The sequence below is a fragment of the Equus quagga genome, chromosome 5, assembly GCF_021613505.1.
Source record: "Equus quagga isolate Etosha38 chromosome 5, UCLA_HA_Equagga_1.0, whole genome shotgun sequence".
In the NCBI taxonomy this organism is placed as follows: domain Eukaryota; kingdom Metazoa; phylum Chordata; class Mammalia; order Perissodactyla; family Equidae; genus Equus; species Equus quagga.
In genome coordinates this window covers 4867181-4881551 of record NC_060271.1, presented here as the reverse complement: position 1 = coordinate 4881551, position 14371 = coordinate 4867181, and the positions used below count along the sequence as shown (strand labels likewise).

Genomic DNA, 14371 nt, shown 5'->3' with positions numbered 1-14371 from the left:
GGGGGGGGGGGGGGGGGGGGGAGACACAGGTGGGGGTGCATATGAGCAGCTGAGGGACACGGCCAGTAAGATTGGGCAATGCGACACTGGCAGCAGAGTGGAGGACGAGGCAGGAACCCAGGCAGGACGATGGCAACTACACTGGTCCAGGCAGGAAAGGATGAAGGCTGGGCTGGCGTGGGAGGTCGGAGAGGCATGGATAGGCCTTAGAGATATGAGGCGGCAGAACGGACAGGATTTGGGGTCTGAGCAGATGGGGATGGTGGGGTGAGGGGGAGAGAGGAAGTAAGAATGCTGCCAAGTTTCTGGCAGGATGTCAGGTTGTACCTTTTACTTAGGTGGGTGTGCACAGGCACACGGACAGGTGCCCGCTGGGAGGAGCAAGGCAAGAGGGATGAGCTGGCCATGTTGAGTTTGTGTGTGGCCGGAAGAGAGACCTAGGCAGGCTGTCCCGTTAGGAAGCAGGTCCCGCTTCTAGCCCAGCAGAGAAAAGCTACAGGCCTGGTCTGGGCCCCATGGGGAAGAGAGGCACACCGGAAGGGTATTCTGAAAGCCAAAGGGCCAGGGTTTTGGGAGAGTCTGGGGTGCCAGAGCATCCCTGATGACGTTAGGGTCCACAACCCCTACCCCCCCACCACGCCCCCGCCTGGGGAGGGGTCACCCACCTGCTGCGCGTAGCTCAGCGCCTTGTCGTAGAGCGCGATGCCAGCGGCCAGCACCCGCGCGCGCTCCTCCGGGCTGGCGCAGCCCACGTCGAAGCCGTGCGCGTAGCCCTGCTCCGCCAGGCAGCGCGCGGCGCGGAGCTGGGGGTCCTCCGCGGCCTCGGGGTCGGTCGCCAGGCCCATCAGGCCGGCCAGCTGCCCGGCGCACGCCTCCTCCTCTTCCTCCTGCCCCAGCCGGCCGTACACGTGCGCCAGATTGGCCCAGGCGTTGAGGTTGCCCGGGTCCTCCTGGGCCACCTTGAGGAAGTGCTCGCGGGCCTCGTCCAGCTCCTCCAGGTAGAAGGCGAAGGCGCCCAGGAGGTGGTGGACTGCGGGGCGCTGCGGGGCGGCCGCTAGCTCGAGCTCCTGCCGCAGGCCGTCCCGCTGCAGCTTCAGGTCCCGGGCACGGAGCGAGGCCGGCGAGCGCGGCTCGAAGTTCAGCTGCATCTCCAGGTGGAAGTGGCCCGGGAGGTAGTCCAGGTCATCAATGAGGGCGTCCAGGTCCTCGGCCGCGGCCTCCGGCTCCGCCATGGCTGTCCCGCTGCTCCCCGGGCCTCGCCCTTGCTCCGGAGGCTGCGAAGGGCAGTGGACGCGGGCTCCCCGCGAGTGAGCCCGCCGCCAGAGGCGAGGGTCGGTGCGCGGAGGCTCAGGGCGCAGCCACCTTCCGGTGCCGGGGCGCCTCCCGCCGGTGGGTGGGTCCGAGAGTCGGCTTGGGGAGCGCCCTGTGGGTGTTTCCGCTTTCGCTGCTCAGCAGCCTTTAGGCGCCCGCATTGCACAACCAGGTGTGCCAGAAAAACAGGTGATTGTCAGATGCAGGATGTGCAAACCCTGGTGCAAGGCAAAAGGCGTGTTTTTACTCTTCTTTGCTCAGCAGAGGAGGGAACTGAGGCTCAGAGGAGGAAAGGACTTCCCCAGCTCACAGACCCGGTACGTGCCCAAGCAGACCTGGTACCCAGTTTGCTGAACCCCACTCAGGCCCTTCCTCCATGGGCGCTGCTCCAGCCTCTCTGCGTGAGCTCTCTGACTGGGAGAGTCAGGACTGGCCCTTCCAGCTGTGCACAGAATCCACCCTCACTCTGTCCCATCCTCTCCCCAGTTCTTCAGTGTTCTCCTTCCTCCGACACCTCTCTCCACTCTTCCTTTGGCCATTAGTTATCAGGCTTCCCCAGCTGGGATTTCTCTGCCTCCTCTCTGCCCTGCAGTGGGCCCCTGTGGAAAGACTATCGGGCTCCATCCCGATACTGTGTGTCCTTGAATGAGTCCCTTCCTAATTTCACACTTCAGACTTTTCTCATCTGTGATGTGATGTGACTTTCCCTCCCCCAGGGGCAGGGGGATATCATGGGTAAACCTGGCCACTCACGTCGCTCTGGATAACTGTCAGCTCCCACTCGTCCCCCTTGGTTCCCATCCCGTCCTGCGCTCCACCTGTGGCCCCATTTTCTTGCTCTTGTCAGTCTGGTGGGTCCCTTACCCTCTAGAAGGCCGGGTGTGCTCTCTGCTGCAAGGCTGCTAGTCCCCCAGGGCTTGGCTTTTGTAGCAGGCCTGAACTCCGAGTCCTTCCTGGCCCTCGTTCCACCTGGGCTGGGCTCCTGGGACCCTGGTGCTTTATCTTCTTGAAAAATAGACCAGCATTTTCAAAAGAGGAAATAGAGCCAATTAGTAAACCTGGAAAAAAATATTTACTTGAACAATAAAAAGATAAATTAAAACAACTGTTTTTCACCTGTAACTTTTTTTTTTTTTTTTGGTGAGAAAGAGTGCCCCTGAGCTAACATCTGTTGCCAATCTTCTTTTTGCTGAGGAAGATTGTCACTGAGCTAACATCTGTGCCAATCTTCCTCTGTTTTGTATGTGGGACGCCACCACAGCATGGCTTGGTGTGCAGTGTGTATGTTTGTGCCCGAGCTCTGAACTGGTGAACCCCAGGCGGCCAAAGCAGAGCTCATGAACTTAGCCACTATGCCACTAGGCCAGCCCCTTCACCTGTAATAATATAACATTTAATAATTTTAATAAATAATTGTGACTATGAATTGTTGGTGATCATGGGATGGAATGTGGGCTCAGACTGGCTTGGGAGGATCAGGGATGGATTCCCAGAGTGTCTGGCTTTTATTTTTCTTTTTATTGTGGTAACATACACTTAACAAAAAATTTACCATTTTAACCATTTTTAAATGTACAGTTCAGTAGCATCAAGTATATTCCCATTGTTGTGCAACCGTCACCACCATCCATCTCCAGAACTTTCATCTACCTGGACTGAGACTCTGCACCATTGCACGCTAACCGCCCTTCCCTCCTGCCCCGCACCGGCAGCCAATCCCCTGCTTTCTGTCTCCATGAGCTGACTACTCCAGGTGCCTCATATGAGTGCGATCATACAGTATTTGTCCTCTGTGTCTGGCTTATTTCACTCAGCACAATGTCAAGATTCATCCATGTTGTAACTTGTGTCAACATTTCCTTGCTTTTTAAGGCCGAATGATCTTCCTTGTATGTATACACCATATTTTATCCATTCATCCATCAATGGATATTTGGGTTGTTCCCACCTTTTGGCTCTTGGGAACAATGCTGCTGTGAACATGGGTGTACAAATATCTGTTTGAGTCCCTGCTCTCAATTCTTTTGCTTATATACCCAGAAGTGGAATTGCTGGGTGATATGGTAATTCTATGTTTAATTTTTTGAAGAACTGCTATACTGTTTTCCACAGGAGCTGCACCATTTTACATTCCCACCAACAATGCACAAATGTTCCAATGTCTCTACATCTTCACCAACACTTGTTCTTTTTTCTTTTGTTTTGTTCTTATAATGACCATCCTCCTGGGTGGGCCTGGCTTTCCATGTGACTCTGAGAAGATGAGTAGGAGTGGGACGGGGAGGGTAGGTCACGGCTGCACTTCAGCAGCAGGAAAGGCATATGAAAAGGCCAGAGGTTTGCTGTGCAGGGTGTGCTGGGGACAGAGCAGCCGCATGCGGCTGAAGCTTCCAGAGCATGGGGAAGAGATGGCAGGGGCGGGGACCGAAGGCGGGGGCTACAGCCCCATTGTAGAGGCCTGAATCCTGCCTGAGAAGCTTGACTTGATGCCATTGGCACAACAGATGACTCCAGAGTCTGGATGGGTTAGAACTCTTGCAGCCAAGGAGCTCCCAAACCTAGCTAGGAGCCCAGTATCTGCTGTGTGACCTCAGCGGATGTGACCAGGGCAAGTTACTCTCCCTGTCTGAGCCTTAGTTTCCTCTTCTGTATAATGGGGGTGGGAGGGTTTTTGCAACAGTACCTACAGGGGAGAATGACTTAGTTGCTATGGTCAGTAAGTGGCTGTGATGGGGAGGCTTTGGGCTGACTAGGGCAGGTGCCTTGCTGCAGAGAGCTGACTCACCTGGCCTGCTCTGGCCTGTCTGGCAGCCAGGACTCCCAGCCCAGTGGACCTTGGCCTATATCTTGTGGCCACTCCTCCATGAGTCCAGGAGCAAAGGGGCTGAGGCTGGGAGAGAAGAAACAAACCAGCCCCAGGCAGGCCCGGGCCACCCTGAGAAGCTGAGCCGACCCAGGGCTGGCTGCAGGGCCCCCAGTGCACAGGCCTTGGCAGTGCACACAGCCACACTGCACCGACACCTCAAAACAGTGCCACCAGGAGGCTGTGGTCAGGTGTCCATGTCACAGACAAGGAAATTGAAGTTTGGCCAGAGTAACTTGCCCGAGGCCCCAGCTAGAAGCAGGAGGGCCAGGATTCAAACATGAGTCTCTTCGAGGATTTATGCATTACTGGGAATTGAACTAGACTCGTTTTTCCGTTCACTTGTCATTCCACAAGTGTTTCCAGAGCATTTACTGTGGGCCAGGTACAGCCCCAGGAGTGAATGAGGTGGTCTCTGCCTTCTAGAAAGTCCCTTTCTAAGGGCTGAGAATGACCTCCTATTGAGCTTCTGCTGTGTGCCAGGAGCGCACCTAAAGTGGTTCATTTAATCCTCACAGCCATCTGACGACATAGATTATTAGTTTCGTGTTATGGTTAAGAACGTCGAGAATCAGAAAAGGCAGGGAATCCCGGAGGCTGCACAGTTGGGAAGAGGTGGCACTGTGCTGGTGTGACTGGAGTGCCTGCTGTGTGTTCCTGAGGCTGCACACTCTCACCGCCAACTAGGCAGCCCTGGCCACATGCCTGCCCGGCCTTGGCCTGAGAGTCCAGCTCCCGGTTGAGCCGAGGTCGGACCCTCCTATTTAAGTGCTACACTGGGATGTGAAAAGGGCTTTGGCTGGGGCCTGGAAGGAAACCCACTGTCCCTTTAGGCCAATTCCACCACAGGCGGCATGTAGGACCCTGGGAAAGTCCTGTTTATCTCTGGCTTCAGTCTTGTCATCATCAAACGGAATGTGGCTCTTTGCCCTGCCTTAGCCTAGGGCCTTGGGAGGATCAAAGGTGATCATGGGAGATCACGTTAGACAATCTCGTGGTTGACCATGGCGCACTGCGGGGGGGATAAAGGAGGCAGAGGGAAGAGAGCTGACCAGGCCCTGTTGGGGCACATACCCTCAACTCCTTCCTTTACCTAGCAGATCGTACACACACTTCAATGTTGAGTTTGGAATTCTCCTCTTCCAGGAAGTCTTCCCTGACCTACCCACACATAGACTGTGGCAGAGGCCTCCCTCTCATATAGGCCTGGGCACATTGTGTGGTCACTGTTTCCCCCACTAGACTCTTGAGGCAGAGACCACATCTGGGTCCTAGGCACCCTGCACAGTGCCTGCCCAGAGTGGGTGTTGGGTGTCCGGGCACGTTGAGTCCTGACTCCGTCTCTGCAACTCTTCCGTCCAGCTCAGCATCCTGCCTCCCCCCCTTCAGCTCTGCCTCCCCTTGCTGGTTCGCCCTTTCTCCTCCCTTCCCTTCCCAAAGTGGAGGGAACAGAGATGCCCTCTCTGCCCAGGTTGGGCCCTCTCTGTGGGCCTCGGTGTCCCATGAGCACCCGGCGAACGCTGCGCCCCAGCGGGCCCGCTGCCAGGCGCTGGGATAAGGCAAGAAATCAGAACCAGTTTCTCGACAAATGACTCTAAAGTGGCCCAAATGGCATCCATATTAACCACCAGGAGGGTCCATTAAATCTGCAGGGCTCAGGGAGGGACCTCTGACAGGGAAGCGGTGAAAATGCGCGAAGCAGAATCAAAGAGTCCGCGACACAGCGGCTGCGGGGCGGGGCGCCACGTGGCAAAGACGCGCACACCGACCTCGGTGACTCGAATCACAAAGCCCGGTTGCCGTGGCAGCGGCGGGGCCAGCCAGCGGCAGGGTCCCGCGGAGGGGTCTCTGAGGACCTCACTGCGGGGGGCAGGCCAGCGCCATGGCCACCAAGTGGTTCAGCGGAGCGCCCTTCGGGGTGCAGAGCCACAGGTGCTGCGGAGCGAGGGCGGGGCGACTTGGCCTGGGGCTCTGGAGCCTGGGGGAGGGGGATACGAGGGGGGCTGGAGTGAGGGGAGGGGGCTGGAGTGAGGGGAGGGGGCCGTAGTCTCTCTCCTCTTCAAACCTGCTGCGCTTCCCTGCCCAGAGTCCTTTCACCATCCTTCTTAAGTCATTTACAACCATCTCAAGAGCACCTACCATGTGCCAGGCTCAGAGAGGCCAAGTGACTTGGCCCATTGTAGGTCAATCAGCTCAAAAGTCGTGGTCAGGATCTCAGCCCAGGTGTCTTTTTCATTCGTATTTACATAGGAGATATCTGTCTATATATATGTCACCTGTGATATCTATCTGTCACCTACTCTGGGCCGGGCACAGTTCTAGCATCTGGGGATACAGCAGTGAACAAATAGCAAAACCCGGGACTCAAAGAGTTTGCATTCTTCCGGGGGAGGGGTGGTTGGAGAGGATAATAAACAAACCAGAAAAGTATGTAAAATGTTGGATAGTGATAAGGGCTATGGAGAAAAAGAGAGCTGGGGGGAAGGAGCTGGCAAGTGCTGAGGAATGGGCTGGGGCTTGCACTGAGAAGGTGCTTTTGAGTAAAGACCGCCACAGGGGTGAGGGGACCAGGCAAGAATGGTATCCAGGGAGAGGGAACCAGGAAGGAGGAAGACCCCGAGGTGGGAGCAGCCCTGCTCATCCTTCATGAACCAGCCCCAAAGTCACCTCCCCTGGGAGGCCACTCCCCCAGCCCCCAGAACTGCCCTTGCCAGGGCTGGGTGCCAGGCACTAGGCTCTCACCCTGCCTCTGTCCCTCCCTAGGTTTGACGTCTCCGCCATTTATCCCAACCAGAAGAAGCTCAGCACCTTCACGGAAGCCCCGTACTCCAGGCAGCATTCCGTGGACGTGGTGAGTTTGCTCAGCTTCCCTGGTTCTCCGGCGTGGTCTGGCCCTGCCCCTCCGAGTCCCCCGCCGTGGCCGGCCGGTGAGCTGAGCTGTGTGAGGGCTGTGCCTTACACCTCTCCATGCCCTCAGACCTCAGCGCAGAGCTTGGCTCAGAGCTGGGCCTCAGACGTGTTTGATAAACGCAGGGGTGCAGTGAAGAAGGGGGGGGCGGGGGGGGGGGGGCGCAGAGCCCTGGGCTCCGTGCCCAGCTCTTGCCTTGACTGGCTGTGGGCTCTTGAACGAGTCACTGCACTTCTCCAAAGTATGGGGGCCAGTGTGTTGACTGTCCCTTGAGTGCCATGCCCCAGGTACCAGGCTCGGTGCTGGGGGTGTGGGCCACAGAGGGGCATTGCCTGGCCACCCCCAGGTCAGAGTGGCGGCTTGGTGAAGACTTGCTCTGTGGGTGGACTGGCTGGGTGTGGCTGGCCTGGCTCTGACTGCGTGCTGACTCAGTCCCACATAGGACCTGGGACCTATGGCAGCAAGGAGACCTGCTTCAGCAAGAAGAAGCTAAAGAAGGAGGTGGGCACAGGCTGGGCAAAGGCCCAGGAAGCCACCCGGCTCACCCAGCTGCCCCACTTCCAGTACCAGGCCATCCTGAGGGAGAAGAAGCTGCAGGTGAGGCCCGGGGCCTCGCGGCTCCCCACTGCCTGGTGGCCTCAGTGTCCCCCAGGCCCGGGTAGAGCTCATCCTTTAGAGCTCATCCCATACTACCCCCGGGGCTCCTTCCCATGCGGGCATTCCCAAGTTTAAAGTTTTCACCTTCTGCTCTCTTCTCTTGGGGCAGAAGGAAAAGCTGGGGCCTGGCTCCTACAACTTCAAAGACTTCTTGGAACAGCTGCAGCAGAAACCGTGCAGCACGCGGGGGCTGCTCAGCTCCGGGGAGGTTCGCTTCCGAGGACTCATTGGGGTAGGTGTCCTCGTAGACGGCTCCCCGTTCCGCTCTCTGTCTGCAGAGCGTGCAGCCCAGAAGGTGCTGGACGCGCCCTTCCTCCCACGTGTCTCCTCCCCAGGCTGGGCCAGGCTCTCCTTTGGGTCTCCACAGCCCCTCTGTTTTCCAGTGCCACAGCCTCGAGCCCACCGGCTGTCGTCTATCCATTCCTCACGTGTCTCTCCCGCCAGGCGGGGAGTTCCTGCTGGCAGAGGCGGGTCTGGTTCATCTCTGAGTCCCCAGTAGAGATCCTGGCATACGTTAGCTGCTCAACAAACTCATCCATTTAGGTATCTAGCCAGCCAGCCAGCAAATAATGATTGAGCCCCCAATAAGTGCCGTGGACCGTTCTAGGCCCTGGGGACCCAGCAGTGATGAAGACAAGGTCCCTGCCCGCATGGCGCTGGTGTCCTTGTAGTAGAAACAACCGTGCAAAGAAGCAAATCATATATAATCAAGCCTGTGAGGAAAAATGAGACAGAGAAAGGATAGAGTGATGGAGGTGCAGTTTACAGGGTAGTCAGGGCAGACCTCTGGGAGGAGGTGACATCTGAGCAAAACCTGCCGGATGTGAGCCATGGAGACTCACAGTATCTACAGAATACCCTTCCAGGCAGCAGGAACAGCAGAGGCAGAGGCCCTGGGATGGGGACATGCTTGGCGATTTAGACTGGCAGGCAGGAGGCCAGTGTGGCTGGAGGGAGTAGGTGAAGGCGGGAGGAGGTAAGAGCACAGAGGAGTGAGGGCCAGGCCATGAGGACCTTTCAGCAAGGTGGGGGCTTCAGGTTTGTTTCCAAGTGCTGTGGGAGGACGGTGGGGGGTTTTGATGGGGGAGGGCCCTGATTTACGTTTTTGGAGGCGAACCCCACTCGTGGGGTGGCAGCAGGCATCCGTGAGAGGTGGGGTGACAGGAGGGTGGCAGTGGCATCGCTGTGGGTGGGTGATCATCCCTGTGGGGGGACACTGAGTGGGGTTCAAGCTCAGTAGAGTTGTGAGGGAGAAGCAAGAGCCGCGCCATGCCGAGCAGGTGCTGGGCACTAAGTGCCCGGCCTCCCCTGGCCCTGGCGCCCTCTGCGCCGGACGCTCTTGTCCTCCAAGCTCCTCAAGCGCACCGTGCTCTTTCAGCTGGGGCTTTGCTCCTGCTGTTCCCTCTGCCAGCAATGCCCTTCTCCCCACAGCGGCCCCTCACCCCTCAGCTCTCAGCTCCAAGGTCTGACCTGACCCCCACTAGGTGACATCTCACTTTCCTAGAAGTCCCTATTGTGATTGTTTATTTAGTGTCTCTCCCTCACTGGACATCAGCCCCTGAGGGTGCACCACATCTGCCTAGTTTGTTCACTGCAGAATTTCCTGGTCCCAGCTGTGCCTGGCACATAGTAGGCATGCAATAAGTGTTTGTGGATTAAATAAGTATATGCTTGCCTCCTAAGGACCTGTGCTCTAAAACATTCTAATGTTTTATAGTCATTCCTGATGAGGCCCTGGAGGCTCAGAGAGAGTAAGCAACTTGCTCCAGGCTGCACAGCTGCAAGTGAGGCAGCTGAGAACCAAGCTGGGGCATGTCCACCCCCAGAGCCAGGGCCTCTCCCTACACCTCTCCACTGTGAAACCTCTGTGAAGCCTGGAAGTTGCTCTGCCATGTTCAGGGGACGGGCACGTGCATCTTCAAGTGCAGAAGCTGTAACTGCAACGTAGGGAGAGGGGATGCCTCGAGGCATTAAAAAATGAGTCCTTACCTTCGAGTGTAAAGTAATAATAGCTGACACTTAACACAGCACTTACCGTGGGCCAGGCACTGTGCTGAGCCCCTGAGTGTGCTAATTAATTTAATCCTCACAACAACCCTGAGAAGTAGGCACTATACTGTGAAGCAGGTGCTGGGCGTGCAGAGCCCAGGGTCACAGAGCTACCAAGCGGCAGAGGCAGGATTGGAATCCAAGGTGTCCACGTGTCACCTGCGCTTTCCGTGTAGGCTTGCTCACGGGGGTTTTGTTCCTTGACTGTCTGTGGAGCCCAGGCTCTCATGTCAGAGCCCAGCCAGCGGATGGCAGAGCAGTGGGGGAGCAAAGCCGATGCTGTCTGTTTCCGCCCCGTGTCCCCAGCCCCCAGCACCAGGGCATCTGTGAGTGCTGGCGGAACAGGGTAAAGGGGCCATGGCCTGTCCCTCCTTTCTGGCTGCCTCTCCTCCCCCGGTCCCCATATCTGCTTCTGCAGGAACCTTGGCTGGGCCCCGCAGGCTCCCTCCTGGGCTCAGGGCTAGACAGTAAGTTCAAGGAGGTGATGGTGCCCGGTGGGTGCAGAAGGCACTCCCTGGGGGAGACTCACGTCCAGGGCCTGCTTTTCTCCATCATCGTCTCACTATGAGACCTGGGCTGGGACCCTGATGGCCTTTACTAGTCTCTGTTGCCTCCATTTGCCCCTGCACTACTGCAGGTCTACAAACGCTACCTGTGCAGGGTGCCTGCCTTGGTCCCCTGAGTCCTTCCCCAGAGGGCAGGGGCTGTCTGACCACAGCCCCTACAAAGGCGATGCTTCCTCTGGTTTCCCAGCTCCATCCCCCACCGGCCCTGGGCATGGCCCACCGCCCCCTCCCTCAATGCACCCTCCCCTCTCTTGGTTTCGAGGACACTGGGCTCCCTAGCCCTGGAGTTCCTCTGCCAGCCTCCCTCCACGGCACCGCTTTCCCAGCCCCTGCCCTCCCCACCTTCCTCTTTGGGGTGATCTCCCTCGCCCCGCGGGCTCCATGTGATGTCTGCAGATTCCCACCCCCAGGTCCCCCAGATACTTCAAACTCTGCACCCTCTGCCCGCCCACAACTCAGCATCTCTTGTGGAGGAATGGCCCCACCCAGCCGCCAGAGCGGGAAACCCAGCCATGGCACCTGATTCCCCGCAGTCACTGGGGTCTGTGCTTTGCCTGGTCCTCTTCCCGTCCCCACGGTATGGGCCCTGGCCCAGCCACCACCCCTCTCCATCCCCTTCTGGTCTCTCCATGGATTTCCTGGTCTCCTGCCATGGCCAGAGGCCCCTTCCGAAGCGCCTCACGCCTCAGGGTCAGGTCTCAACACCTCACGGCCTGCAGGGCCCTCCCTTCCCTCTTCCCAGCAAACCTCTCCCAACTGGCCTCCTTGCCTTTGCCCACCGGCCTGGGGGACCCGCCTGGAGGACCTGCCTCCTCCCCTACTGTCTTCTGGGGTTCTTCTTCTTCTTCAAGGTCCAGCTAAAAAAATCTTAAGTTATGATTCCTGCATTCCCCCCCCCCCCCCCCCCCCCGCCACCAACCCCAGAGTTAATCACTCTTGCCTGGGTCCCAGAAGCTCTGACAATGTGACATTCCAGATAAACTCACAATCTTTCACATCAGCCCCGGTGTGTCGTACACCCTGAACCCGAAGGTTTGAAGGAGATGAGGCTCTGCCCGCAGCGCAGCGTGGTCCTGAGCTCCAGGAGCCACCTGCTTGGGCCCCTTGTCCTGACCCTCCCTGCTGAGGCCCAGGGACGTTGTGGTGCTCATTGCCTGCCCACCCCGGTGCCCCCAGTGTGCTGGGCAAACAGCAGAGGCTCCGAAGGATAGTGGATTTTGGCGTTGGAGCCGTAGTGCAGCCCCTTCCAGAGATGGGACCTTGGAAGCGAGGTTCGCCTCTCTGAGACTCAGTTTCCCCATCTGTTAATCGTGGATGGCACTGATTTTATTTCATCGGGTCACCTCCAGAACCATGATGTTAGGCTTGAGAAGCAGCTAACTCATGATGCAGGGACCCAGTCTCCTACCTGGGGGCTTTCTCCTGAACACACCTGGAACCCCCGGGCTCTGGAAGGAGGCAGTGGGTAGTCTGCTTCCCCTGAAGGCGAGCACATCTGGTGTCCGCAGCGGCCTGGCTTCCCCAGCAGAGCTCCCTGCCTCCTCTGCCCTGTCCGCCCCATTCTGGGCTGCCTCCTGGGGGCCAGTTCCAGGGGCCAGAGGTGGGCAGGGCTGAGTCATCCGTGGAGCAGCAGTGACCCCTCGTGGCTAAAAGATGCAAAGCGGCAGCAAGCATCCTGCTAGGTCTCGACCCACGGACATCTCCCCCATCGACCCCCCCTCCCTTCCTCCCCCCAGCAGGGTGGCTCTCCTGGCTCCACCTACGAAGACCCTACTTCTGACCCTGGCAGTCGAGGCCCCAGATGCTCATTTTAGCCACAATTCTCAACCTCTCCTACCTCCTTCTGCCCCCCAAGACAGCCACTCCACCCTGACTCATCATGTGTTGGTGCCCACGGTGGGCTGGTCACTGTGCAGGAGGCTTTGTAGACATTATTTAGTTTCATCCCCGTTACCCTGGAAAAATGTCTTCCCATCCCCGTGTTACAAATGTGGACCATGAGGTTCAGAGGATGAGTGGTGTGCCCAAGGCCCCTCAGCCAGGAGGCAGCAGAAGCAGGAATTGAACCCAGGACTCTACATCCTTCTGAGTCACAGTGCTGTTCACAGCACTGTGAGAAACGCACTCATGCAAATGCAGGGCTTTGACACAGGGGTGTAACGGGTGGGACTTCCGAGACCACCAAAGCAAGCAACTGTCTGGGGTGCCAGCGGAAGGAAGGCTTCATTCCCCGGAGAGATGACCTTTGAGCTGGCTTTGCAGGATTGGTACAATTTTCCAAGGCAAAGAAGGCAGGAAGGGCATCTCAGGTGGCGCTAACAGCACAAAGGCGGGAGGGTGGCAGAATGGCATGTGTTTGGGGACTGCAGGGGGCCCCCTTGGGCTGAAGCGTGGGCTGTAGGATGCGAGTGGTAAGGGGTGAGTCGGACAGGCCAGTGGGGTGCTGGAACCGAAGGCTAGCAGAGGTGGAGGCTCCCAGGCCCACAGTGTTGTGCGCTGGGGGCAGCTAACACGCAGAGGCCTGAACATCCATTCCCCTCCTGGGGGGCGTCTCTTCCTCAGATGCACTCAGTGCAAGGAGGGGCATTGATGGCCTTTATGCCCCCCACCCCCCACAGAACTACTATCCAGGCCCTGGAAATTATGGGGAGAAGGGCAACCCATACACGAAGCTGGAGGAGAGCTCCTGGAACCGGTCTCATTCAGAGGGCCTCATGTGCAGGATGACCAACAAGCCACCCCCCTTGGCCCATCAGGTATTCCCCTCACCGGAGGCGGGGGGACCTTGCCTGCCTTCCTGCACAGTCCCGGGGGAGACTCCTGGAGCAGATGGGGAAACTGAGACCCTGGAGGGACCATGGGCTGGCTTCAGCACCTCTCCTGCAGGGATTGTCACCAGTGCTCTGTTCTAGGGGAGTGGTTTGGCACCGGGCACCTACACCATCAAAAGTGGCATCGAAACGTACTTGGCGCAATCCATGGGTACCCGCGGCCCCTATGACACTTTCTCTGGCGACCGAAGCAAGCCCCAGCCTTACGGACATTACTCTGTGCAGGTGTGTAGCCGGGGGTGTGGGGGTGCATTCCTGAGTAATGTATCGACACCAGGACACCCCCCTGTGTGCCAGGTGCTGCGCAGGGCCCTCCCTGTAGCTGCTCACCTCCCCATCACAGCAAGGGAGGGGAGGGCTCGCTGTGTTAAATATGGAGACCAAGGCTGGCCGCTCAGCTGGTAAGGGGCAGAGCTGGGGATCGAACCCCAGTATGTCTGTCTCATTTCGCCCCGAGTTCTCTTTCCTCTGTGCCGGCGTGAACTGCAGGGGAAGTGCAGAGGAACAAAGGCCAGGGCTGGATGAGAGCCTGGCCACAGGCCTGAGGGACCTTGACAGTGAAGGTCTGGGTGTCCTGCTGTTTTGGAAACACTTCCCAGGCATCACAGACTCAGCTAGGCTGGCTGGGTTAGTGGCAGTGTTAACAAGGCAGAGAACTGGGCAGCCGGGAGGGGAAACTGAGGTAAACTGTAGCTTGACGCCCCCCTTTCCTGCACCATCGAGTTCCTGCTGTGCGATCCGTAGCGCTTTGTTTTCTTCATGCTCATAGCAATGGACTCACGTGTTTGTCTAATACAAACCATGTAGAGTGTCGGCAGGTGGTGAGTGCCAGGGGCATCGGGAGCGCTAGGAAGGGGGTGGTGGTGGTGAAATGTCGACATACTTTTGGACCAGTTGGTAAATAGCCACTGAATGAACCCTCCAACCTGGTTCCTCGCTGGGGCCCCCAGACCTCCCCATGACCAGCGACTAAGGTGGTCCTGCCCAGCACAGCAGGGGCCTCGTGACCCTCCTCAGGCCCTACAGCCAATGCCCATCCAGATTGGCCAATGCCCAGGCCACATAATAGTATTTTTTATTATCTAAAAAATACTTGACTTGACTTCTTAGAGCAGTTTTAGGTTCATAGCAAAACTGAACAGAAAGCACAGAGTTCCTGTGTACCCTCTGTGCCCGGCTACACGCA

General features: G+C 57.8%; 2 protein-coding genes across 2 annotated transcripts in view; one reads left to right on the top strand and one right to left on the bottom strand.

Annotated features, from left to right (window-relative positions):
• TTC22 (tetratricopeptide repeat domain 22) overlaps nt 1-1361 on the bottom strand; it is a 21131-nt gene extending 19770 nt beyond the window's left edge. The window contains exon 1 of the mRNA XM_046663007.1: nt 666-1361. Within this exon, the coding sequence (XP_046518963.1) occupies nt 666-1232 (567 nt within the window). The 5' untranslated portion in view covers nt 1233-1361. The remainder of the gene's footprint in view (nt 1-665) is intronic.
• A 4695-nt stretch (nt 1362-6056) lies between these two features.
• LEXM (lymphocyte expansion molecule) overlaps nt 6057-14371 on the top strand; it is a 32358-nt gene continuing 24043 nt past the window's right edge. Inside the window, exons 1-6 of the mRNA XM_046660651.1 lie at nt 6057-6106; nt 6938-7025; nt 7515-7679; nt 7849-7971; nt 12973-13110; nt 13267-13410. Coding sequence (XP_046516607.1) covers nt 6057-6106; nt 6938-7025; nt 7515-7679; nt 7849-7971; nt 12973-13110; nt 13267-13410 — 708 coding nt within the window. The remainder of the gene's footprint in view (nt 6107-6937; nt 7026-7514; nt 7680-7848; nt 7972-12972; nt 13111-13266; nt 13411-14371) is intronic.